The sequence below is a fragment of the Cricetulus griseus genome, chromosome 2 (genome assembly GCF_003668045.3).
Source record: "Cricetulus griseus strain 17A/GY chromosome 2, alternate assembly CriGri-PICRH-1.0, whole genome shotgun sequence".
NCBI lineage: Eukaryota > Metazoa > Chordata > Mammalia > Rodentia > Cricetidae > Cricetulus > Cricetulus griseus.
Genome location: NC_048595.1, coordinates 63,275,496 through 63,301,928, shown reverse-complemented (window position 1 = coordinate 63,301,928; position 26,433 = coordinate 63,275,496). Strand labels below are relative to the sequence as shown.

At 38.3% G+C, this 26,433-nt stretch overlaps 1 protein-coding gene across 8 annotated transcripts in view; it reads right to left on the bottom strand.

The window, feature by feature from the left end:
* Bnc2 (basonuclin 2) overlaps window positions 1-26,433 on the bottom strand; it is a 403,916-nt gene that overhangs the window by 283,325 nt on the left and 94,158 nt on the right. For all 8 annotated transcript variants that reach the window (XM_035439815.1, XM_027400355.2, XM_035439816.1 and 5 more), the window contains one exon: window positions 712-837. In XM_035439815.1, the coding sequence (XP_035295706.1) occupies window positions 712-837 (126 nt within the window). The remainder of the gene's footprint in view (window positions 1-711; window positions 838-26,433) is intronic.

The following is a 26,433-nucleotide window of genomic DNA, read 5'->3' as shown; positions in this document are numbered from 1 at the left end:
CAGACAAACAATTACATATAAAAATTCACAAACACACATAAGCACACACACATACCTTTAAATGGAAAAATACTGATGCAAGGAAAATTTGAATGAACTTGCAGATAGGTATTCAAATTAAAAAAAATTAAAATGGGAAGAATAACTGGAAGTCCAGGGCATCTGTGTGGTGAGGGTCCCTGGTGGAGGGCATCAGCTGGGAGCAAGCAGACAGGAAGCTTTGAAAACACAACCATGTTATCTGCCCATCCAGCTGGTGTCCTGGTTAGGGTCACCTTGTGAAAACTCACCAGTCTTCTCTCTCTCTCTCTCTCTCTCTCTCTCTCTCTCTCTCTGTGTGTGTGTGTGTGTGTGTGTATTTCGATTCTCCAAGATTACCACTAGTACCAAGTCTATTACTAAAAACAGAGATGATGATAATAAATCAGCCCTAGAAACTATGTTTAAAAAAAGATGAAGATGAAAAGAAAAGGAAAGGGAGGGGAAGAAAGAAGATGAAACAAAAGAAGACAGTTTATCACAGTCAAAATCATTCAAATAACTGCCACAGAATTCTACTTCTTAATTTCTTCAGAGGCAAAGTGCTGGGAAGCAAATAAATATATTCATTTACTAAGGGTGGGAGAAAGACTAATATGTGGAAGAGCCTCAACAGGACAGTCAAAGCATGTGAGCACATTTAAGTGACTTTAATAGGAAGAAACAACATACCTCAAGTTGAGATGGATCAACCCCACAGCAGGGGACCTTGAAATGTGCTTGCCAGTCTTGATCACCAAGCCTGCCCTCTGACTTGTAACTGAGGCAATTTGGAGGTGGGGAGGGCACAAATCGTGCCTGTTGAGAGATTGGAAGAGGAAAGAAATTACATATACTCTGCAGACAGTATTATACAGAAACACTGGTTATATCAAGACACTTTATCTTCAAAACTGAAAATGTAACATATTCCTCTGACCACTCAAACACTTTTAAAAAGAGTCAATCACTAAGGTTACAACACCAACAGTTAAATACATGAACCATGAGAGAATAAACAATGAGGCAGAATAACAATAACTCACTGACAGGTAACATGGCAGGGGGATTGAACACAGCTTCTTGTTTTAAAGCAGAAACTCTCCTATTAAACTACACCACCAGTCCACTCAGTCTCTTTTTTTCAGTTAGGGGGCAAAGAATTGTGAGGATGTTTGAAACTGGGGCTGCCAAACATAGGTTCTACCACTAGGCTACCCCCCAACCAGTAGCTCAACTCCAGTTTCTTCCACTAAACATAAAGAAAATCATTTAAACCTTTTTACTGACTGTTGAAGGACTATTTATCAAGCCTCACACACCAAGTACAAGAAGCTATGAGAAACACCAAAATCAGATGTAATCTCTGCTCATGAGAAGCTTAGAATCTGGTACAGAACAGAAGCCATGCACCAAAATGACCTTATATAGACAGTGTGATAAGAGAGCAGTAGAACCATGTGATTTAGGAAAGGATGCCTTCCCACTGATATAGGGGAAGAAAGCTTCCAAGCAAAGGCAGCCTTTGTTCTGGGCACAGAGAGACTAGCAATATTCCTCTAGAGAAGCCATCCAGTTTGCCTAGAACTTAGGTAGGATGCTATATAAAGCAGTACTAAATGAAAGGATATGTAAGCAATAGAACTTGGTAAGAATCCCACAGTCCACACTAAGTTGCTATTCTATTATCTACACTATCAGCCAAGTCTATTAAAAGACCTCAACAGCAGCACCCCGTGATTGTTAGTATTCTTTAAGAAAGTGCATCTAGGACAGCACCTAAAAATGTGACTAGAACAAAGGTAAGAGCTCAATTAGGGAGCTACTATAATGAACCAGTTAGAAGAAAAGCAAAACACAAAAGACATGGTGAGGATGAAATTAAGGAGGTAAGAATACAGGTAACAAGGAGGCTGAACATATGCTCAGTGATTAAGAGAACATGCTGTTCCTGTAGGGGACCCAAGTTAGTTCCTATGTTGGATGGTTCACAACTGCCTGTAACTCCAACTCCAGGGCATCTGATATCTTCTTCTAGCTTCCACAGGCATCTGCACTCACGTGCACACATACAACACCTCCCTCAAGAAGCACACACATACACATAATTAAAAATAACAATAAATCTTTTTAAAAAGATGTGGGTCACAAGAGTCAATGTGACACTACAGAGCTAAGAACTTCTACAGAAATGTAGGATAATTTAGGGGAATATAATCGAGTTCAGTTTGGGGTTTAGAGATAATCATGCAGGTAAGTAGGCAGTAGAAAGTTCAGAAAACAGACCTATACTGGAGTTACCAGATTTGGATCCATCTATGTAAACATGACATTAAAGGTGAAAGAATACTGCCATGTTGACCATCTTTGGGGAGACTTGTTATTATGAATGAGAAAATAAAGTGTAATCTGTTACGGATTACAAAGGAAAGTACAGGATGGTTCAGAGTCTTAAATAATACTATCCTTAGAATATAATAAAAGAATTTAGTAGTAAGTAGAAATATAGAAATGCTCCATCCATCAAGATAGCATGTGATATAATTTAAATGACTAAGTTCTTCAGATGTGTTCATTATCAATTTGTTTCTTTGAGTAAATGTATGTTCAATCTACAATTCCCAATATATATTTGTTACCAAATTATTTTATTATATTTACTTTTTGTTTTGTTAAGTATTTATTAATTTCTGTGTCATGAGTTGTTTTAGTATGGTGATATGCATATATGATGCATATTATAAAAAGTTAAGAAGTATGTTATTTGTAAAGACATAGAGGCAGAAATGGTAAAATATTCTTTGAAGAATTTTGAAAGTAAATAAAGTAAGAGAAAAGTGGCCTGAAAAGCTAGTGGAGTTTAGAGAAGTGTGTTTAGGAACAGTTTGTTTTCTACTATAGGAGGTTAAAAAGAAGTCTACAGCAAGCAAAGGGGACAAAGCCAGCAGAGAAGAGGATATTGAAGATCTAAGCCAGAGGGAAAATGATATAAAGGGTCCTAGGAGAGAATGTAATAAGAACACAAATGAAAAGGCTCCCTGACTGGTGAAAAAGCTCTCCTCAGAAACCAAAGAAATGATACAGAAAATTTACCATGGTTAAGAAATGCAGGTATCAGCTGGGCAGTGGTGACACAAACCTTTAATCCCAACACTCGGGAGGCAGAGGTACATGAATCTTACTAGTTCAAAGCCAGCCTGGACTATAGAGTGAATTCCAGGCCAGCCTAGACTACACAGAGAAACCCTTGTCTGGAAGCAACAAATCAAAAGAAATGCAGGGATTGGTGTGTGTGTGTGTGTGTGTGTGTGTGTGTGTGTGTGTGTGTGTGTGTGTGTGTGTAAATATATCAATACAACCTGCTAAGTCTATTTATTCAGTGTTGCTTGCATGTAAATGATGTCAGGACTGACCATTTGCTATTGGATAACCAATTACAGGTCAACTTCCTGGGGGAAAACAACTTCTCTCAGCATCCCTTAGTTGCCTGTAGTTTATTTGTCTGGGGGTGGGACCCCACGAGATTTCCCTCTTCCACTTTTTCATGTTGTCCTTGTTCAGGCCTTGTCATATTGTAACAATTAAAGAAGATGAGGGCAGGAACTTGAGAAGGAGCAAGGGTGGAGGTCATGGAAGTTTTGGAAGAAGGAATAGGAATGGAGAGAAATGATGTAATTATATTTTACTTAAAACAATAATAAATATGTTCAATGTTTTTTTTTTAAACAAAGAAATGCACACATCAAGAGTTCAGTTAAGAGCATTAAGGACACCTAGAGAAGAGAAAAGAAATGGGCTACTTGAAAAGGGTACAATGAAAGGTCAGAGTCAATAAGGAGTGAGTAGAAGAAATGAAAAATGAAAGAAAGGTGTCGGGAGTCTTGTCTCACTCAATTGGATCCAAAACAATGCACTGTGTTAAGGAGATGGCTCAATGGTTAAGTATTGTTCTTTCATGGGCTCCAAGTTCAGATCCCAGTATGGATACAAGGTAGCTTACAACTGCTGTAACTCCAGCTCCAAGTAATATGATGCCCCTTTTTGGCCTCTGTAGACACCTGCATGCATTCACACACACAAAAAATTTCTACAATTTTAAAACTTTTTTAAAAGGTTTATATTTAAAATTTTAAAGATAAGCCTTTTTAAAAAGACAGTGTATTTAGGAGTTAGTTTTTAATTTGAAATCTAGAATGCTTAAAATCAGCAAGGAGTTCTTAATGTAGCGAACAAGGCCTTGCTCCAAAACACACAGACCAGTAGGAAACAGAACTTTGGAAACCATAACAATTGCATACATTTTCATAGTGATGAATTCATATAAAAAATTAAAATGCCAAGAACAGAGTTGAAATCAAATTATTTGATCTTTATTTATTCATACCACAATTCAAAGTGTTTACCAAGCATTTAAAAAAATGGCTATAAATTTACTTTTGGCTAAAGAAATTCCCCAAAGCAAACAAAATACTGAAATAATTAACTATATCACATATGTGACCTGAGTGAAGTGAGGGGGTATGTTTAAGAATATTGCTTCATTAGCCAATATGAGACAAAGCGGAGAGGTCCTCTCCTTACTGCTAAGTCCTCCCTCCAGGTCTCTGTGACCCAAAGTCATAGCAACTCTCCACCCAATTAGTGAGAGTTGCATTAGCCAAACTTGTAGTCCAGAATCCCTCTAAAGACTAGGGAAATGATGAGTTCCATCACCTGGTCAGTATCTACAATCACCAAAGAACCACCCCAGGGACATGGACAAAGACATTTATCTGCTATGCTGGCAGCCACTACAACCAGCCTTCCTAAAGGAGTCCTTTCTGTAAGGACCACTGTCTAAGTGACCTGTCATACAGCTTTATAAAGTAGCATTAATACTGTGGGCCAAAATGAGATTGATCTTTGAGCTTCGTGGTCTCCTGTTGTCAACAGTGCATTATAAAACCAATACTAAATACTTTATAAACAGGTCTCCCTACAGTGTATTAGAGAAACAGTGCATATTTCATGCCCCATAGTCAGGTAGCCACATATCCATCAGGCGAATCCATTATTTATTAGATACTCCGAAATGCAATAAGAGTCAATAAACTTCTGGATTCTTGTATGCAACTATTTCCCTGGAAATTGTACCTGGATTAGAAAACTTTCTCACTAGCAATGGTGGATGGAAGAGCTTCTTTCCAGTATGCTGTTAGAAGAAAGCACATACCTCTTAAGAAAGAAGAAATTCTTATGTCCTAAAGACAACTTTTGTCATTGAATTTTAAGTACTACCCAACCCATATTCATTTCCTTTACTTTGTTTATACATGCCTCTGATTCTCCCATCCTCATGGACAGCTCAGGGGAATAAAGATGGGCAGAAACATGTCACCTCACTCAGGCCAGGTGACAACTTCCACTGATGCTCTGGACTTGCTGTCTCAAAGAAACTACACAATGATTTGTCCATGCTACATGTGAAGCATGGAATTCAGAAGTCATTAACCAAAGGTTTAAAAAGCTTTCATTTTATTAATTTCTTTTGTTTTTTCCCTGCTGTATTTTCAATTAAAGCTCCCAAGGCCTTAGATGCCTATGATGCAGTCCCTAATGCCCAGGCCAACACCACCAGGCATCTCATGTGTATTTCAACCATTCGGAGAGAGCACCTTCTGCTCTGGAATGTATTCCAGCCCTTCAAGGAAGGATTTCTTCATCTGGGAGTTATTTCTCAAACTATAAGAGGCGTGGACCTTTGTGTAGAATTGCGGGTGCCATGGTTTCACATGCTGGCCACATTAATAGTGGAGAGCAAGCATCTGTAACCCACAGCTGTGTGTGCTCCAGCCCCAAAGCACCGCAAGGCTGGTGCCAACGCAAACCACTCTTCCCATCCCACATCAGAACCACACTGGTTTTCTTCAGGAGCCAGAGACTGAGATACAGTTCTGAAAATGGGGTTTTGGGTACTTTCCACTTATGTGATGGATATGGACTATCAAGAAAAATACTGCCAGGGGCACTGGTTCCTTTTTCCCCCATTCCACATCAAGTGGATAAACTAAAAAGGGGAAAGGGAGGGAGGAGGGCAGTGGAGGAGATGCTCCATGAACATCATATACATGTATTAAAAATTGGCTTATGTAACACAATACTAAGTACAATGAACATACACAGTGAAAATAATTTTTTAAGAAAAGGAAACTATAAGAGGCTTATAGTATTAAAGAATCATTCTAAAAATCCCCTAGGGAAACAACCTAAATGGAAAAACATAGACATTTTTTCCACAGTGTTTTCATTTTTCTTCCTCATTATCTTACAGTTTTACTCCTATAGGCAAGAGTTTTGAAGGTTGAAACATATTTTATGAGGGTAGGGAAAAGAAGTGGAGATAAAGGATCAGAGAGATGATTTCACATTACTTTCTCAAAGAAATGACCCAAATCCTAGACATCAGGAACGCTGATATGAAAACATGGGCTAAGACGAACTTCTTTGTATTATTTTTGCTACTCCAACCACTACTGCTAAGATGACTATTCATATTAATGAGTTTGGTATGTAGACAAACTATAAAAGATGCAGTCTCTGGCCTAAGTACTTATCTATGTCTGTGGGGATTTACTACTCCTGCTAGATTTACTTTATTCTTCATACTCTCACCCAGAGGAAGTAATCATCACTTAAGATTTGGAGCCCGTCCATGGGTGGGGTTTACATATGGCAATGAGAATAGGGTATTTGCCCTTGGACACACATGGTATTGAACCCGAAGATTAGGAGTCCAGTTTGCTTGCAACAAAAAGAAAGAAAAAATTTCTGAAAATCTGACACTGATCTCATTGAGCTTTATTTTAAAAATAATCACAAAGTGTAAAAGTACACAGTATTTGGTGGTGCTTTCTCACATCAAGCACATGTATGCACAGATATGTCACTATGCACTGAACTGGTATCACATAGTTACATCTGTGTGATATAGCAATTTCTGCCATATAGCAGCTCCACATCCATTTATTTATTTTCTCTGTGTGTGCTTGTAACATATGTAAAATGTATACCCAGGGAGTCAACTGTGTGCAGTGAAGTCCACCAATGAGATTACATAGGCTTGACTATCTATAGAATCTTTTACTGACTTGTGTGACCCTGGCAAATCACTTAGCCCAAATAACCATCTCCAAAGTGGAAATAGTACTAGTCATCCTGGTAATTCACAGAATTCTTGTGAAGACTGGTTAGAACAAAAAGGTTACCTAGTATCTAAGCATAAGCACTCAACAAATATGAATCTCTCTCTCTCTCTCTCTCTCTCTCTCTCTCTCTCTCTCTCTGCCTCTCTCTTCCTCCTGTGGTTAGTTGGTGTTGTGTGTGTGTGTGTGTGTGTGTGTGTGTGTGTGTGTGTGTGTGTAAGTAAACGTATTTCAAACTGGATGGCCTCAGGCATTTTTGTTTGGCTCCCCAAGTGAGACTGTATGAATGTGCATGTGTTTTAATTAACGGCCAACATACAAAATTCAAGACATTTTAAAGTTAAAATACAAGTTACCAACTGCAGGTCAGAAGGGTGTGGTAGAGAGAGGGAAAGCGTAAAGTGTTGAGAAACTAAAGATATAGCCAAAACCTAATTCCTTTGCAGCAACTGTAAACTGAATGGAACAGAATCTACTGTCTTTAGCAAGCTCCTCCCCCTGGGCACAGTCTACTCCCTCCCTCCCAGGTTGTTTTCCTCATTTTGTTATTTGTCTGGCTACTTTGGCCATTTAAGCCTTTAACACCTCTCTAGTGAGTCACTGCATTCATGGGCTCGCTTTGGAGAGTTCATTCACAGGCACACAAAAGAAAATGGTATTTAAACAAGGCTGGCCTTGAACTCACTGAGATCCACCTTCCTCTGCCTTCTGAGAGCTGGGATTAAAAGTAGGTGCCACAAAACACAGTTCCAGATGTTTTCTATTGCTAGCCTCTGCTGCAATTACAGGCAAAGGCACCATGACAGCTATACTTCATTAACAGTGGCTCTGAAACATATTTGCTTTCAATCAACAGAGATATTTTCTCTGAAAAAGAGAGATACGACTTTTGAACATTCAGGAGAGTAGGGCAGAGCCGGGGTTCCTTGGCCTTGCAGTCTGAAGCATCCTTGGGACGCAGAGCAGGTATATCTAATCTCATTGCTTTACAACCAAGAAAAGAGGCTAAAACACAAAATGAGCTAGTAGTAGGACACAGGCCATTTTTCAAGGCTTTGGTCTCCCACACTGCTTTGACAGTAGAGTTCAAAGCAGTGGCCACATGATGAAAATTCTTGTTATAGCAGAGTTTCTTTCCCTGACTTAACAAAACCAAATATTAAACTTTCAAGAAACTTCACGGGCAAGTAGTCCTCTAAATGGTAACTTGAGATAGGCAAGACTGGAAGTCATCAACAGCTCAACAAACCCAAGCTTCTTGTGTATAACCCTATAAACAGGACAATGAACTTTTACATGTACAACCACTGGTAGAAATTCTGACATTAGGCTAACTCTGGCACTGGGCATTTTACACGGTACATAAGATGAAGAGTGTTTCTCCTTCTCTTTCTAGAGTTCTCAAAGCCAAGCCATATTCTTAAGGGTTAAGGAAGAAAGTAAATTTGTGCAAACACTTAGATCTCTATTCTATGAGGCATGATGATAAGTTAGAAAGATGAAACTGAAGAAAAGTCACAGCTCTTAGGTCATTAATCATTATAAATAGAATCTGAAGGACATTACACAGTCTTTACTGAGCATCTGCTATATACCAGATACTGTGAAAAGTACAGTTTCCCTATATACACTCCCTTTTTCTTTCAATAACCTTATTATAAAAATTACAAATAAATAAAAACACTATACACCAAAATTAACCAGACCCAAAGTCTACACAACTTAATGAACTTATAGTCAGTTAGACCTGCCATTCAAAGAGGAAGCTATGAAGCTTCATATAACATTTTACTCTTTATAGAATATATTTAATGTACTTATCTAATACCAGAATCCCCAGAATCCATGACAGAATTTAAATTAGAAAAAAATCAGCTCTGCACCCTTAACTCATCAATCATCTGAATCTAGTCCTTCTTCATTCCCTTATATTTAGCTTTACTTCATGTTATACTGTACATGCACACATACACACACACACACACACACACACACACACATACACACACACACACACACACACACCATACAACAACACACATTTAGAGTGGAGTGGAGTATTTAGAGTATTATTCCATCTATTTGACATGAAACAGCAGGAATAAGAGTCTTGAATAGCAACGTCTTGAGTGGGAGAACCAGGGATGAGAAATAGAGAAGATGAGAAATAAAGACAAAGAAACAGCTATGACCAGTAGGTCTTGCATAAGCTGATGACATAGGCCAAGCAAGTTTATAAAGAAAAACAACATCACAGATACTTTTAGCAGCCAAGGTCAGCTGAGGGTTAAGTCAGATTATGTTGACAAAGAGAACAAGAGGTGCATCAGACACACACACATACACACACACACACACACACACACACACACACACACACACACACTATAATTCCCATTTCTATAAAATATTTTTCATTTTGTTCTTCACAAGTTCTTTGAGACAGGTATTATTCTCACCTTATCAATGAGGAAGCTAAATCTAGGAAGATTAAACCACTTGGCCAAATATTTATGTTAATACAAGAGTAAAAATTTAAGACTAACTTGATCTAATTTCAAAGCATGTGCTCAGGCCATTTTCCTGTATTACTTGGTTTCCATGTTTTAGACAAGAATTTCCTTGAGAGTTGTGAAATACTATACTGTGTCTTTAAATTGGAGATGTCTTTCTTGATCGATCATTTTTTCAATTTGAACATCAACTAACACGGAATGCTATCTTTAGGGCTTCTAAGGTCTTGAGGAAATGATCTCTTTATCCAGAAGAATTTAAATAAAAGAAAAATCTGAGAATACACCATTTTTAAAAATCCAGCAATCTACCAAGTTTATCATTTATTTAGTTATAATTACTTATTGTATAACCAATATCTCTATTTTAATGTTCTTTGAATTGGTTTTTATTTTATTATGATCCTTAAGAAATATTAAGCAGGTGTTTTAAAAAACCAAAAAAATGTTGTGTTAATAAGAAACATCTCTCAGTAAGTCACAAAAGGTGTATAAGAGTCCCACAGTGTGTGGCTACTAATGCTTAAAAGTGTGAGATGCAAAGCAGACAAAGGCCAGATAAGATGGCCTGGAGTTACAGAGATTACAGTCCAACTAAGCTTGGCAGCTTTGTTTCTTCTCTGCAGGAGCTGGAAGCAGTGCCCACATCATCAGAGTGCACCATTTTAAACAAAGTACCCCCCCCCCCACTTCCTGACTTACAGGATAGTAAGGCAGCCATTTAGAAACACTAAGTGAAAAAAGATGTAAATAATCGCTCTCCTTTATCAAGAAGTCCCCCATGTCAGCGCACTAAAGTAGCAGAAATAATTTCATCCAGCAACAGTACCTATAACTTTTGTCTTGAACTACAGTGTCAGTCTACACATCTGACAAGGGGGACCATCTGCCCATGGTGTCTGGGAAGGAGCCTTCCTCTAGATCACAGCAAACACACCCACCAGTGGATGCATGTGTTCTCTTATACAAGCACTTAAATCTTGATGATTTTCACACTCAAGGGCCTTCCACTCAGGCCCCAAACTCAGTGTTGTCTGATTTAGACCGTCACAACATATTCTTCCCCTAACTGTTCTCGGCCCATTTCAGAGTTTTGTTAACAAACAATTAAGCCTCCTACTCATCAGGGCTTAAAAGCAAATTCAAGTGTTTAACTTCTATATTCTTAGCACATTTGGCAAACTGCCCAGTATTCACAAGTATTTTAGAAATTTGGATGAATGAATGAACACAGGAGGAACAGAGGGTGATAAATCCAGGGTGTGCTTCTCTGGGAGACTTTGCTCACTGAACACAGGACTGTTGTTTCATTTGTTTCCCCTCCTGAAGCATGGAACATGAGTGAAAATTCATCCTAAGATGAAACATTGTTACTACTGAATTTTCCTTTTTTTTTTTTGGCTTTTCTATTTAGTATCATTTTAAAGCTTTTCATATCAAAATAAAAGGAAATAAAGAATTGGTAAGGTCCAAACTAAGTTCAGAATCATGAAAATGTGCGTCTAGATATTCTTTCCTATTGTATTTAACCTTCTCTAGGTGAGCTGCCTGGTATACTACCACTTGATGCTAAATGGAAACATAGGAAATAAAGATCTTCATCTTTCTCCACAATCTTTTCAATACAAACACACTACACATTTTAAAGGAAAATAAGCGCCAAATTAAAGCCTTCAAGAAAAACCCACTGGCTGGGGGATATAGTTCAGGACAAAGAGTGCTTACTAAGAATGGATGAGGCCCTAGGGTTTACCCCCAGCATGTCAACATGCCCAAAGAAATGCAGCCTGTTTCCCCCCCCAAAAAAAAACCTCTTTATCACATATACTACAGATTTACAGATTTATCAAATAATTTTTACATATCTGACAGAGCAAAACTCTTAGTCACAAGTCATAAAAAGATGTAAACTTTTTTCTAGACTATTAACTCAATCAAGGTATATTCCTAAGCCAATTATTATACACATATTTTCAATGATTATAACTTTGAATCTTTTTGCCAGTATGGGTAGTATATTTGCTGCACCTAGGGCCTGGAACATGTGAGGGAGGCCAGCACTTAGCACTGAGCAAGCAATCCCTGCAATCCATTAAAGTGATCTCCTTTTATCAATGAGAATGAAAATGGAAATTTAACACACTGAATTCCCATCTGAAGGCAAAAAATCAGCTGCTGTGTAATGTTTCTAAGAATACTTCTAGACATTATGCCTTTAAAAAGGAAACGAATTTGAAATTTAGTGATTCCCCCAATACTCCATAGTCTGAATGAAGCTGAGTGAGTAAAGTTTATATTTACAAGGAAATCTATTTGGGATGTTTTCATTTTGCTGTATTCATTCTTACTAGTGCCTAACATGACAAATAAATACAAACCATTAGGAAAAAATTTGAGACTGGAATACTTTTAATGTTTTTACTTCTCTCTTGATCTAAAACATACATCTTTAAGTATAATTAATTGGTACCTGAAGCCAACTTTAATGAGCACTGAGGGTCATTACCATTTTCAAATAACCGATCAATGCCATCAATGTGTTTGTTCAAAAGAGATGTTTCATGTGATTATACACAGAACAGGTGACTTAGTATTTTAATCTCAGAACTAAAATTCTTGTGCAGTTTTGGGAAACAAGTCATTTTTACAGACGTGGCAACTTCACATCAAAGACGGCCTCTAAAACTGCCAGGCTGAGAAGAAAATACAAGTTACATAGGAATCCCTGCACTTTTAGATTATGACTCTCTAAAAACAACAACAAAAAGGCCTGACATCAAGTAAAGGCAACCTTGAAAAGAGAAAGAATGAAACACAACTTGGAATTCTGTATGTAACAGACTAAAGGAAAGAGTGTGAGTTGCCAAGTGAATTAATGTACAATGTGGCCTCCATGGCTGTAGCCAGTGCCGTCCAGGCAAGGGAAGGCAACCACACAACCTCTCAAGGGTGCTCTCAGTTTGAATCTGAGTGGCACTTTAGGAGTCATTAAAGCTTACAAAACTGTAGGGAGCATTAATTCAGGACACTTCCATGTTCCTCACTGTCCTGTGAACATCCTAGGTCAAATACAACATGACACTCATAGTCTAAAAGCAAAGTGGATGAACCAGCAACTATTTTAACAGATTTCACAGATTCCTCTTTGCAGTGGTTGTGGGAAAGACATGGCAGAGTTTGAACATTAACAATGGTTGTTAAGGTGAAGCTTAATCCCAAATGTGTTAGCATGAAACTACCCACTTCAAAAAGATTTTAGAGTATATTTTATTAAGTCCTGAAATGCATGTCCTGGTAAATTTCTATATAAATCTGATTTACAAATTCCACCGAAAATGTGCCACAGCTGGCAGAATAAATTACTACAATAAATCATTATTAAATAACTGTAAATCTTTGTAATGACATAATGCCTAGCTTAAAAAAAAGAATGCAGACATGAACATTCAGTAGAAGAAAACACTCTTCTCACAGGAAAGCAAATTACAAAACTTACCATGCCGACACTGCAATATGATTCAATGACTAAACAGGGAAATAAAATTCACATAAATTGTACTGAAACCTACAACAGAGTCACACTCACTATTACATCAAAACAAGTGCATGGCAAGGGGTGAGCATTCAGGCTTTTGACATTGATGATCGCTCTCACAGCAGATAAGTCTTACATGTGCAGCTGCATCCAATATTTTGTTAGACAATAAAAACATATTCTAGGTATCAATCAACAAGCCCAGTTTGTCCTTTCTCTGAATCTTCATAAATATTCTGAAGAAATAATTTATCTCCCTGCCATGCTCTCTTCCCTCTATATACAGTTCCACCCTACTTCAAAATAAACTTTTTCAAAAAAAAAAAAATGTAGAGTTACATTCTTTTTGACGCAGAGCAGATGGGCAGCCACGGCAATCCATTACTTTAGATAGTACTTGAAGTGAATCACTCCAAACATCCCTGCCTTATTTAGCTCTCTCAAGCTTCCATTTGTCAAAGTTCAGATGCATGGTACTCCTGTCGCAACCAACAGGGCTCATGGCTCTGGCTGGCAAGCTGAGCGCCAGCAGAATGACAGGCCCCAGAGTGCCTGCTCATGGCGTATGATTGCTGCCTCTGCCTCTCGGGAAGGGTAAATTATTAACTGACACTTTCACAGCAGAAGAACTGTCTAAGATAAACCCATTAAAACTGTTAGCCCACCAAATATTTCACCCTGCCAGTTGGTAAAATCTCTGTCCAGGTCACTGTGGCATTCTCGTTTGTATTGATACTTCAGTTCCCTGTCGCTAGTTTTCATCAAATGGAAAGATGGCCCGAATGCCACCTCTTCCCACCTTGCTAATGTGCCTAACCCTACTCAGGGAAAATGTTTTTTCATAGGATGTCAACCCCTGCTTCTTTGAAATCTATTTAGATTTACCACAATAGGAGGCTGATTTAGGCAGGTGGCTCCATGGCAACAAATTTATAAACTAAGCTATCCAACACAATAGATGGCAGGTAGCCCTAATTTTAAACCAAATCAAAACATTTTGCAAATGGCAATTTTTCCACCTCTATTTTACATTTTCCAATTTATTGCAGCAACTAAGACAATCATTAAATGAGCCTACTCTGAAGGCTCACTGGACACCAAAGTGAGGTATTTCTTCCCAATAAGACACTTCCCCCTTCACCTTCATTTCCCAACCACACAAAACTATTCTCTTTGTATCCCCCACTCTCATGGGAGAGCAAAGCATCTGTGCTATGGCCTCAAATCCAACACATTCCAGACCAAATAAATAAGCCAGTAAAAGAATACCTAACTGTGCGGGGGAATAAACATCTACAAGTTATGTGTGGAAACAAATGAAAATATTTCCAAATAAGCAAAAGTTCAAAGGAGAGAAGCAAGACAGTATGATAGGACACCCAGACTCAAGGGAGGCTGAGGAGCAGGACAGTCAGCACACCCAAGAGACTCAAGAGAATGTGCTACTCAGTGAGCAGAGAGGGAAAAGGCCAAGGGAGGAACCCCTAAGCACATACATACACCAACGTGGAAGGCACAGACAGGATTACAATTGTTGGTGGCCTAACTGTTCAGCCACATTTTCCAGGAACAGCAATAAAACACAAATAATGGCCATTGCTGTGACTATGACTCCAGTATCAACCACTTAAGAATAATTTACTTTTATTAAATCTGTGATTACACAGCAAAAGACATGACCTTCTCCTCCCCCCCTCTCTTCTGCATCCATACACACCCAGTCTACAACCTGGCTCCAGTTACCAACAGCCAGTTGAGGAATAAAACCCTATCTTCAGTCTACATCACGTTTTATACCACAGATGGATTTGTAGTGCTCTCTACCACTCTGAACTTGGAAAATGACTTTCTCCATGTATAAAAGACCATTTTCTCCTTCCCAGGGGACATGGAACATGGAACATCCTTACTCTAACTGCTGGAACAATGATAAATCTCTCCAAGGTAGAGCCCAGTGCCCAGTTTTACACTATAGAGACAGCACCAATGTTATGTAGCAAATCAACCTGAGATATGTAAAAATGACTGTCTAGGTTTCAAAGGTCCTCATGGAGACTTAGGAGAGACCATTCTGAAGGTACAAAGGGAAGCACTTTGTCAACTAAACGTTAATTACTTTCACCTACTTTTCTATATAAAATGGGCAACTCTGTTCCCTACCATTGTAGTCAGACAATTGTGATCTGCCATGTGGGTGCTGGGAATTAAACCTGGGTCCAATGGAAGAGCAGTCAGTGCTCTTAACCACTGAGACATCTCTCCAGCCCCATGTGTGTATGTTTCAATGTCTACTCAATAATCAATTGTGTCCTTTCTCTATAAGAATATGGTTTGTTGCTGTTGTTGCTGGTAGGATTACTTATTTCCTAGAAAAGTCTCGAAGCTCTTCTAATTCCTGTTAAGGAATTGGATCTCCTGATGCATGGTATAATATCTTGAATTCTGTCATTCTGCAACGATTACTAAATTCAAAGCCATGATTAGAAGGGTTCCAAGACCTCATCACTCCTGCTCTTTAAAAAGCACTATATCAAAACAGAGATCAAACCAGTTATGCCCTGAAGTCTGAGTCCAGGAAGCCCTTATACAACTTCTTGACAATGGTTAAGCAGGACAGAATTAGGAATTCCCTTCATCTGTCAAAGGTTTAAAGATGACAGCTCTGTATGACAAAAGCAGATAGGTTTGGACATTTCCTCAAACTTATTTGTCAAAATTACATCATTAACAATACCAATTCAGCTGTCAATGAAATCTCACTCTTTGAAGCAATCATCAGACACTGGCTTTATATCTGATACAATGGTACTACCAAAACGCCTTTTTCCCTTTCTCTCAATGCTAGGGATAACCACAGGCCTCATATATACTAGGCAAGTGCTCTACCACTGAGATATTGCGCCATCCCAGCAACCTTTTAAAAGATAAGACCTAACCATGAAGATGTTCTGGATCATTGAATCATTCAATTCATTTAAGTACCAAAATGAGCTGTATCAATCTATATGTAAGGAAGCCTTATAAATTACCACATGGTTTGTATTACACCAAATAGATCCTATTCATTTATAGTATTTAAAATTTGGTAAGTATTTAACAAATTAAAAACAAAAATAAGATGCATGGCCATCAGAACAAGCTAATAAAAATTCAGCAGCTATAAACAAGAGAAACTTACAGTTCTGTTGGACTGGTCTCACTGAGCTCAACTCAAAGTGTGGCATCTTACAAGAGGTGCTAATAGACCATCTACTTCCTAACCCTTTCTAGATTCAATAGGCTGTCTGCATTCCTTGGCTTATAGCCCCCTTGGTCTATCTTCACAACCAGGATGTTATATATCTCTGATTATATTCTTCTTTCCATTATTATATTTCTCTCCCTCACCATAGCTAGAAAAGCTTCTTAACTCTTAACAATTCATGCAATTTAATTAGGTCTTCTTAGATCACCAGGAATACCTCCCTCACATAAGGTCCTTAACCATAATCACATCTCTAATATTTATAAGGTTAAGATTTGCAGGGGGTTTTATTTTGAGTGTGTGTGGTGTGCATGCCTGTATGAAAGTAAATATTATGCAGGTGTGCACTCCCAAGTTTGATGTTGGAGGCTTGGCCACTTCACTCTGCAGAGCATCTACATTGGACCTAGGGATAATCAATTCCTTCAGTCTAGATAACAAGCTTGTTCTGGGTATCATTTGTCTCCACTTCCCAAGCATGTGGAGAACCATGTCCTCCTGGCATTTATAAAGATGTGAGGAATCTGAACTCAGTTCCTCATGCTTGCATATCAAGCACTTTCACTACCCACTGAACCATCTCCTCAGTGTAATTTACAGATTCTTAAAATTTGCACATAATGAGAGATACCATGCTGTTGACCAAACAAGCCATGCAGAACTTTCAAGTCAGCATTCTCACTCTGAGAATTAACAGTATTCCTAAGTGTGGAATAAACATAACTGTGGTGTAGTGCATCCACCTTGGCATCACAATTAAAACCTTCAAATAATCTATTTATTTTTATTGATGGTCATATATACATTTAGAAGAAATTCCAAAAAAAAGATGTATTTATGTTTCACTTGGATGGATGAAGTATTCTATAATCAGTTTGTTTTTGTTCTGCAAAAGGTTTCCTCATATTTGTTTTTATTTATTATTATGATTTATTTTTTGGTTCTTTCGAGGCAGGGTTTCTCTGTGGCTTTGGAGGCTGTCCTGGAACTGGCTCTTGTAGACCAGGCTGGTCTCTAACTCACAGAGATCCACCTGCCTCTGCCTCCAGAGTGCTGGGATTAAAGGCATGCGCCACCAATGCCTGGCTGTTTTTATTTTAATGGTGGTAAATTCCAGGAGTCTAATTTATCTAAAGTGGGTTGTCACACTTAAATTCATGCAGTAAATTTCAGGTTACACCAAAAAGCAACACAGAGAAACAGAAGACACAATTATGCATCACTACTCCAACAGTGGGCTATAGCCTCGAAATTCAATATTGAGACATATAATTTTAGCACTGGAATTAAGATGTTACACAAACTGCAGTTAATATTTTTTTGTTTTTTAAAATGTTTCCCCACAGGGAAGTTAAGGGCCATACCTAAAGCTTATTTTATCAGGGACAGTAACTTCCTTTGCTGATAGCATTTAAAAGGACTTTAATGGAAAGTTATTTTATTAAGACCTGTAGGACAAAAAAAACCACAAAGTAAATTTTCTCTAATTTGTTTAATCCAGAAATCTTATCCTTCCATTATAATACAAATTTTCTCACCAGAATCCATTTGAGAATATTAATATTTCTCACCTTACATAGGGGAAATAAAGGTATGCTAAATATAGCATCAAAACATATTTTCAAGATGTGTTTTCAACCAGGCCATTTATTTATAATTTAGTTCTATTGTTTACATTATTTTAAATTGGTGTAGGCATTCCACAATAACACTGAAAGCTAGAAGTAGCATAAATATGAAATTCTTTAATTTTTAGAATCACAAAACTTATGAGCTCAGTTTTTAAAATTTAATTTATAATAGGAAGGTTTTACTTTTATATCAAGAAAAATATAATGAACTGCTTCTCCTGGGGAAGGAATGCCATGAAAGCTACCTGAAAAGACACAACAGCATACCACCAAGTGTTCATCTTCCTTTTAAGACTAAGGAAAAATATCTAAATGCAGTATAATCACCTCAGGATGATTAGTAATTATCCAAATGCCATCACTGTTTAACGACTCTAAGAAAACATATCAGTATTAAGGGGAATATAAGTAATCAAGGTGTTTAATCATGTCTCAACCCACCTGCTGGGTCTAAATCATAGATTTTCAAAATACCATGGTTTGTGGTCTTTCAAAGCTCAACCTTACCAGAATAAATTTTATTCCTTGGGATTTAATAGCATTGGGAAAAGAACAGTGAACAACAAAATCTAAAATAGGTTTCTTGGGCACTGATGGTGGCAAAGGGAGACTGAACAACAGTACATACAGGACTAACTCATCCCTCACTATCTGTGCCTAGCCTCCCATACCTACAGCCCCAGCAGTCACTATTCTAGCTTACTCCACTATTCATTTCAAAAAATGATCCAGGTTTACCATGTAGGAAATAAAGGGAAATTATCATTGTCCATTAAGTCATTTATGGACTCTCAAACAAATACAAAGTACCTCAGAGGAGAAAGTGGCCTGAGAAATCACTCAAACTATGTCTGAAATGGAAGAAAAAACGAAGTTGCTGACATAGAATTTGGGGAGCAGGTAGAAATGGGAAAAGATAAGGGGTGCTGCTGGAAGTCCTCAAAGAGAGCACAGGTAACACTGAAGAAAAAGCTTGTCTGACCTGATCAATACCAAATCTTCACATGTGAGTATAAAATGAAAAAGAAAAAAAAATTCTTCAGATGTATAGGTAGCAATGGCCAATTTCCACTTAAGAGATTACTCTCAAATCTGAAAATATTAGATCTATATATAATAACCATATCTCACTGATTTTTACAATAATCACCATTTCATGTAATTATATTATTCCTGCCCCCAAATTGATTATTAAATATATAATCACGCTCTAATCTTTTTCCATACAAATCAACATAGAAAATCCAGTTAGGTCCTAATGTTCTTTAAGTTAGGAGTCAAAAAAAAAAAGCAAAGAAACCTACTAAAATTTAAAAGCAGCATACTTGTCAAAAGGTTTGGATTCTAATTATTAAATTTAAATAGCATAACATAATAAATGATAGGCTAGTGTGGCATTACTAGTCCTTATCCAAGGCTTTAAAACTCTTCAGTTCTTATAATAAAATATGGAGGTTTTCTGACATCACCTTTTCACTGGACAAAAATGTTGAGAGAGGAGGAGGGAGGGAGATGGAGAGAGAGAGACAGGGAGAGGGAAAAGGGGGGCAGGTATGCCTTTAATCCAGCAGAGGTGGCAGATCTCTGTGAGTTCAAGGCCAGCCTGGTCTACATAGTAAGTTCCAGGACAGCAAGAGAATGTAGAGAGACTCTGTTTCAAACAAACAAACAACAACAACAAAACACAAAAAATAAAACCAAAGAATCAGTCTCTGTGTCCCGACCATCATGCTCATTTATCTGAAGCATTAACTCTAAGGACTCCTATTTGAGAAATTAGTGCTTTGGAGCTGTCAAAACAACACATGGCGCCAAGTCAAAGGTGTCTGAGACTAACCAGTTCCAAAAGGAGGGAATAAACATCACAGAATATCAGTGAATATTCAGGCAAAGAACCAACAGGGCCACCTTCATCAGTTCCAGAGATAAATGAAGGACAGGTCAGGTTCTTTTAGAACAGTAACATCTGTGAGATCAAAAGAACCAGGAAGCGACTCTGGTCTGGCTGGATAGAACTACATCTACTTTTTCATAGACAATAAGTTGGTGCCACCCAAGGCCATATGGAAGCCCATTGCCTTCTTGAACAGTAGATGAGGTGTGAGGAAGGAAATATTTAAGATGAAATCCCAGAAGGGGCTTGTCTAGGAAATACAATCATCTTGTACAAAATGTCTTTGAGCACTTTCCAGAGACAGTAGAGATCTCAACAACTCCAAATGTTTTTGCTCTTTGCTAAAGAAACAGTACTTTTTAAAAATGCCTGCTGGTGGGCAGACAGGCAGACAGACAGACAGATGGACAGATGGGTGGGTAATTATTCAAAACTACTTTAGAACCCATGAACATTCATTTCACAGACAAGTGATGAATACAGAAGCAGGGTACTCCAGATTGATTCCATTTTAGGAGGTCTGAAGCTAGCAGGGATCCTGGGGAAAGAACCAGCTGTAGGCCACAGCCATCTCCTCCCACTGTCTCGTCATTTTTCTATGTTCATTTCTGGCTTTGCTTTTGTTATGATTTGCATTTTCCAAATCAATGGAGGTGGGGAGGAATATCACCCGAGCTCAACAGGAGGGAGGCAGAAACCTGACCTCTTAAGGTCCCTGCTAACTCCTCAAGTCCACAGGACATATTCTGAGACCTGACAATTTAGGATTAAAAAGTACCCCTTCTGTATATGGCACTGTAATAAAGTAACAATAATGATAAAGGCGCCTTGCTTCTAGTGCCTTATACCTTACTTAAAGTGCTTTAATGACTCTAATGGAGTGATGCATCCCTGTGAGATCAAAGGCAGATATCATCATTTCCAGTCTACATAATAGAAAATCAAGGAAGAAAGGTTAAGTGACTTGACCAAGCCTCACTCATCAATACAATGATGTTCTGATAACAGTTAAGGGGCTACAAACCCCCTAGGCTGTCTACATAGCTGCTCAGCTCAACTTGGGAGTCTAACAAAACATCTCTCTAGATGGTGGGCTGGGGGAATGACACAGGCTTCAGAGAAAGAAATCCACTTAAATGTCTTCTCACTTAACAACAAACAATTCCCCAAAATGTCAGCACACACACACTGATTTTTGTGCAGGAAAAACTTCGTTTCTCTCCATTGATATAATCCGTACTCCCAAAGATGATGGAACAAATCAACTTGGTTTGAAGATCATGATTTGATGTAAAGTTAAAAAATATATACAAAATTTGAAGTATAGGGGAGAGAAAGGGGAATCAAGCCTTCAATTCTTTCACCTACTACTTAACAGGAGGAAATGGCAGTCTGTTGCTTCCAAAGGATAAAAATCTAACCTTCCTCCATTCTTTTTTACATCTGTTAAACATGAGTACAACACACCCAGCAAAAGAATGTTCAAGTACCAGGTCGCAAAAGGCAGCAAGATCATCTTTAAGCAAGGTCCAGTGTTAGCAAAAGGAAAAGCTAGATATTCACTCATCTTACTAATACCTGTGTCTATCACGCCCTCCCTCAGGAAAAACTGGTCCTCCCCACCACCACCACCACCACCACTGAAAGACCAAGGAATGACCCTAACCAAGTCCCTGTCACTCATTTAGTTGAGCTATCAAGTATGTGATGAGAATTAAAATCACAACTGGGACTGGTTCCTTATAAAAGCTAACCTTGCTCTCTTTCCCACCCACACAAAAGTAATTCTGTTTAGAAACCTTTCTTTTTTTGGCACCACCCCATTTTTGGGGTGTGTAGTTCAGTCACTGCCAGTAATTGCTTCCATATAGTACTGTGTTTTCAAATATGTTTGCATATTTCTGATGATGCATAACATTTATATTGCATTTAAAACTCCAGGCAGGCACAAAGATTTATTTTATGTCAAAAAAAATCCCAAACAAACAAACAAAAATCTACAGCTTATCACAATGCACCAATGTGAACACCAAAGGAAAAACTGACTTCAAGCCTCAACATTTACCCTTACAGTGTTTTGAAATTATTTGGAAATACAAACTCACCAATCTAGGAAGTAACTCAACCTAAAAATCTGTGACAAAATATGTGAACATATATCCTGTCACATACCCAAATTATTGTTACTCATATCCACATGCCATAGACTAGTTAATTATCCTTTTGCTTAAGGCAATTTTACTGACCCCTTTACAAGACCTACTTGAACATAACACAAATAAAAAACTAATATAGTAATTGCAGCTCATATTTCATTCCTCAAAATTACAATCAAAACATTTTACCTAATTCAACATTGAAATATACATGCTAACACTTTATTAACCTACATATAATACCTCTAAAAAAACCAAGAAATTCTCCTTCTATACAACAAAAATCATTTTTAAGATTTTGTATCAACTATAGTTTGAATCTTTTATTTCACAAAAGTCGACATGGTAAAGGTTTGGTGGCCAACATAATGCTACTGTGAAGGGATGGACTGTTTGGTAGATGGGACCTAGTGGGAGAATGTGGGGTCACTGGTGTGTCCTTTGAGGATATATTGGAATCTCAGCTTCTTCCTGTGTTGAGCTGACCTCTTCTACTGCATAATATGTACTGGGCCACCACAGGCCCAAAGCAACAAAGTTAAGTACCCACGGACTAAAAGTGTGAGCCCAAAGGAATCCTTCCTTTAGCATTAGTAACACAGATGTTTTTTGTTTTTTTTTTCGGGGGGGGGGGGTTATTTGTTTGGTTGTGGTTTTTTTGTTTTGTCTTGTTTTTTCAAGACAGGACTTCTCTGTGTAGACTTGGCTGTCCTGGAACTAGATCTGTAAAGCAGGTTGGCCTCAAACTCACAGAGATCCCCCTGCCTCTGCCTCCCAAGTGTTGGGATTAAAGGTGTGCACCACCACTGCCTGGCTTGTTTTAGATGTTTGTTAGGGTAGCGATTGTCCTCCATAATTGAATGATTTCTTAACTGTGTTGATGCTGTCTTCTCAAAGAAGCATATGTCAAAGAAAGAACTCAGTATCCTTCTCTATCCAAAAGAATGAGTGCAAACAAAGGTAAGGAGATGGGAGGAGAAGAGGACAGGTGAGACAAGTGGGAGAGGACAGGTGGGAGAGGAGAGGAGGACAGGTAGGGGGAGGGTGGGGGAGGAGAGATGGGGAGGTAGGAGGAGAGGAAAAGAGGGAGGAGAGGAGGTTAGGTGGAGGAGATGGGACGGCAGGTGACTGGGTAAGTGGGAGGAGGGTAGGTGGCAGCTGGGTGAGGAGGAAATAGTAGGGAAGAGGAGGGAAGGAGGGGGAGGGAGCTAGGTCTGCCTCAGGAAGCTTAAGAAATCTGCTCTGCCACACCAAGTTCTGGTAAGTAACATACTCAATCTCAGCTCTCGGTTAAGGAAAGGTAACAACTCTTTGTAATTAAAGAAGAGAGGAAACAGCTAAGCATTCATTTTCTACTACTCAGCGTCTATCACACATGCATTCTCCACCACAAGCAAAGGGTTCCAGACCCTTTGGAAGGATTTATGTACCTAATATGGTAAACACATAATAAACAGACAAACCTTAAGAAAAAACTGAAATTAATCGGAAATTTTCTAGTGTCACAATGTGATTTCATGAGTTAAAAATGTAGTTTGATTTGATTCTGAATAAGAGCTCTATCATACAATCCTAATTTTCTCAAAATATAAAAATAAAATTTTAGATATATCCTGCAGCAAAATCCCACTCATAAAATGAAAACAACTTAAAATTGGCTTTTTATCTAGAAATGACAATGGCATTAATATTATTAAATATGTTATTAAGTTATTGACATTAGTCATTGTCTAAAATGAATGAATCAAGCCTTCCAAAATAAATCTTTGATTTACAAAGCACTAAATCTGAGGTCTCAGGTATTGAAATTCACAGTCACAGAATCACCACCTGGTCCTCCATAGCCCGACTCTAAATCCCCAAGTCTTCTAGTGAGGGAACAGCTTTTCCTCCATGGGCTATAATCACTCAGAGATGAGCTCTAATTAAATCCAGGCAATGAAACTCTGTTAAATGCAGTGTGTCCCATCAAAGCCTCCCTCTTTAGCACATAAGAGCATATTCAGAACTTCTCAGTGTCCTGTTAGGTCTACATATTAGCAGAGATGTAAACGATATCACTTTTCACCTTTAGTAGTGAATTTCTACAATTTTTAGTGCTTTCTGTCCCAACTTTAATGTTCTTTTAATGTAGCTTTTCCTGTGTGATATATCATATTTATCTCCATAGCAATCCATCACTATTCTCTTTAATTGAGGTTAATTTCTTTCAACTTGGGCGAAGATGGGAGGGATGAGGGGATCCTCATCTGCGGCTCAGAACATGGAGGGCATTACAGCTGCTGGCTTCGTAATTGAGGAACTTGATTTTCAGGATGCATGAATTCCTCCAGCCCACCCCCACTGCCCTCCAATCTGGACCTAAGTCAACAATCTATGGGGACAGGAACCCAGTTCCCACCCAGAACCACTTAATGAAAAATTTCTATCTAGCTAGAATCCCTCCAGCTGCAACACAAGTCCGTTTGTTTGTTTTTACTTAAATAGCTAACAGCTGGCACCACCTTCCATGTAAAATCATTCCTTGTGTTTGGAAAGAGTGATTAACTCATACCTCGCTCTGCGAATCTGCAGGCCGCAAAAAGCAGATCATTTGTGGGTGCTTTTAAACATTTTCTACTTCTTCCTCTGGGCTCAAGTCCTATTGAAGTTTGGAATCATTAAGTTATCAGAAATAAGTGAAATTCAGTATGGTAATGAGAGGGAGAATGTTACTTTGCTCACCTTAAAAGTCAAATGTAAATGGTGAGCTCTGGCAGAAGGCTGGCTGAAGACTGTTCTTACACAAATTTGGATTGGTTAGAAACAATCTTCCATCCAGTTTTATGGGATAAAGTTGAGCTCAGCCAGAGAGAGAGAGACCTCCCGTCTGTAACTGAGAAGCTTAATAGTGTTATAAAGCACAGTTATATAGAGACAAAAGTTGGGCAAACAGGCTTGTGTTGGCATGCTGATATTTGACCACCTCATACTTTATGGCATGATTTACTTCAGCTGATCTTTGTATACAAACTTCAATCCCAGGAACAGTCTGGGTTCTCTTCTTTGCTTGTTTACAGATGGTCTGAGTCCAGAGCATCCCCGTTCCTGGGACTACCCTGCCAGGGCCCAAAAGTGATGGTACTCACCTCCAAAGAGTCAGTCCTACTCTCTCCACCTTACATCAGAAGTAGCTATTTCATTTTCTCCAAGCACTCAGTACCTGACACACAACAGACTTGCAGCAAGTATTAATTCCACAAAAAGCTAGGGGTGCAGGAGAATCCTCCCAGTTTAGGCAGTCTTTGGTGATAGAGACAAACTATTACAGAACAATGCAATAGGCTCAAAGGACAATACACAGTAAGGGATCTGGGAAGACCCAAAGTAGGCTAATAAGTAGGACTGAAGAGCAGGATTTATTTATAGGTAAGAGATTAATGCTCAGCATCGCACTACTCAGGTGGGGACAAATAAGAAAATGGGGAGGGAACATGAAAACACAACACTCTACCAAGAAGCAAAAAGTTTACTATTGTTCATAGATAAACAGAATTTTCTATTTAAATGTTTTGTGGAATTTCTCAAGAATATTCTAGTTTAAATAGCATTATAAGCCCCCTTAAGACTAATTTACCCAGCTTCAACAGCTATCAGCACCCTGATTAGCCTAGTTCTACCTTCCGGAATTTCCCTAATCTCCTTTACACTTATCTGTCCCTGGAAATTTTAAGAATAAGTCCCATACATAGCATCACAAGCAAATACTTTGGTGGCTATCCAAACATGTTCAGGTCTTACATGACGGGACCTGTATGTTAGTATCATTAGTTCAAGAACAGAGATATAAACAAGGCAGTCCATAATAGCATGCCAAGAAATAGCAAGGAAGATAGGTAAGTAAGGAGAAATGCCAAGAGAGCTTCTCCAAAAGACCTTCCTGCCCCAAAGATGATAGAAATTGCAAAGAAAGGAGACTGACCTTAGATAGGAAAATGGAGAAATAACAATTAACAAGAAATGGAAATAGAGATGATACGGGTTTAGTTTGAAGTGAATCTAGTTTAATCCACCATCTGAACATGGAGGAAGAATGACTAAAATGCTAAACAAAGAGGTAGAGGAGAAGATGACAGAGTAACTCCACATTAGCACAATACACATTTGATACAAAGTATCTGCCTGAGATAGACAGCAAAAGTTCAAAGAAATGGACTTATTGCCTACAAAACGAATATAATATTGAAGTGAATTATAGTAGAGGAAAATTTATCCAAAGACA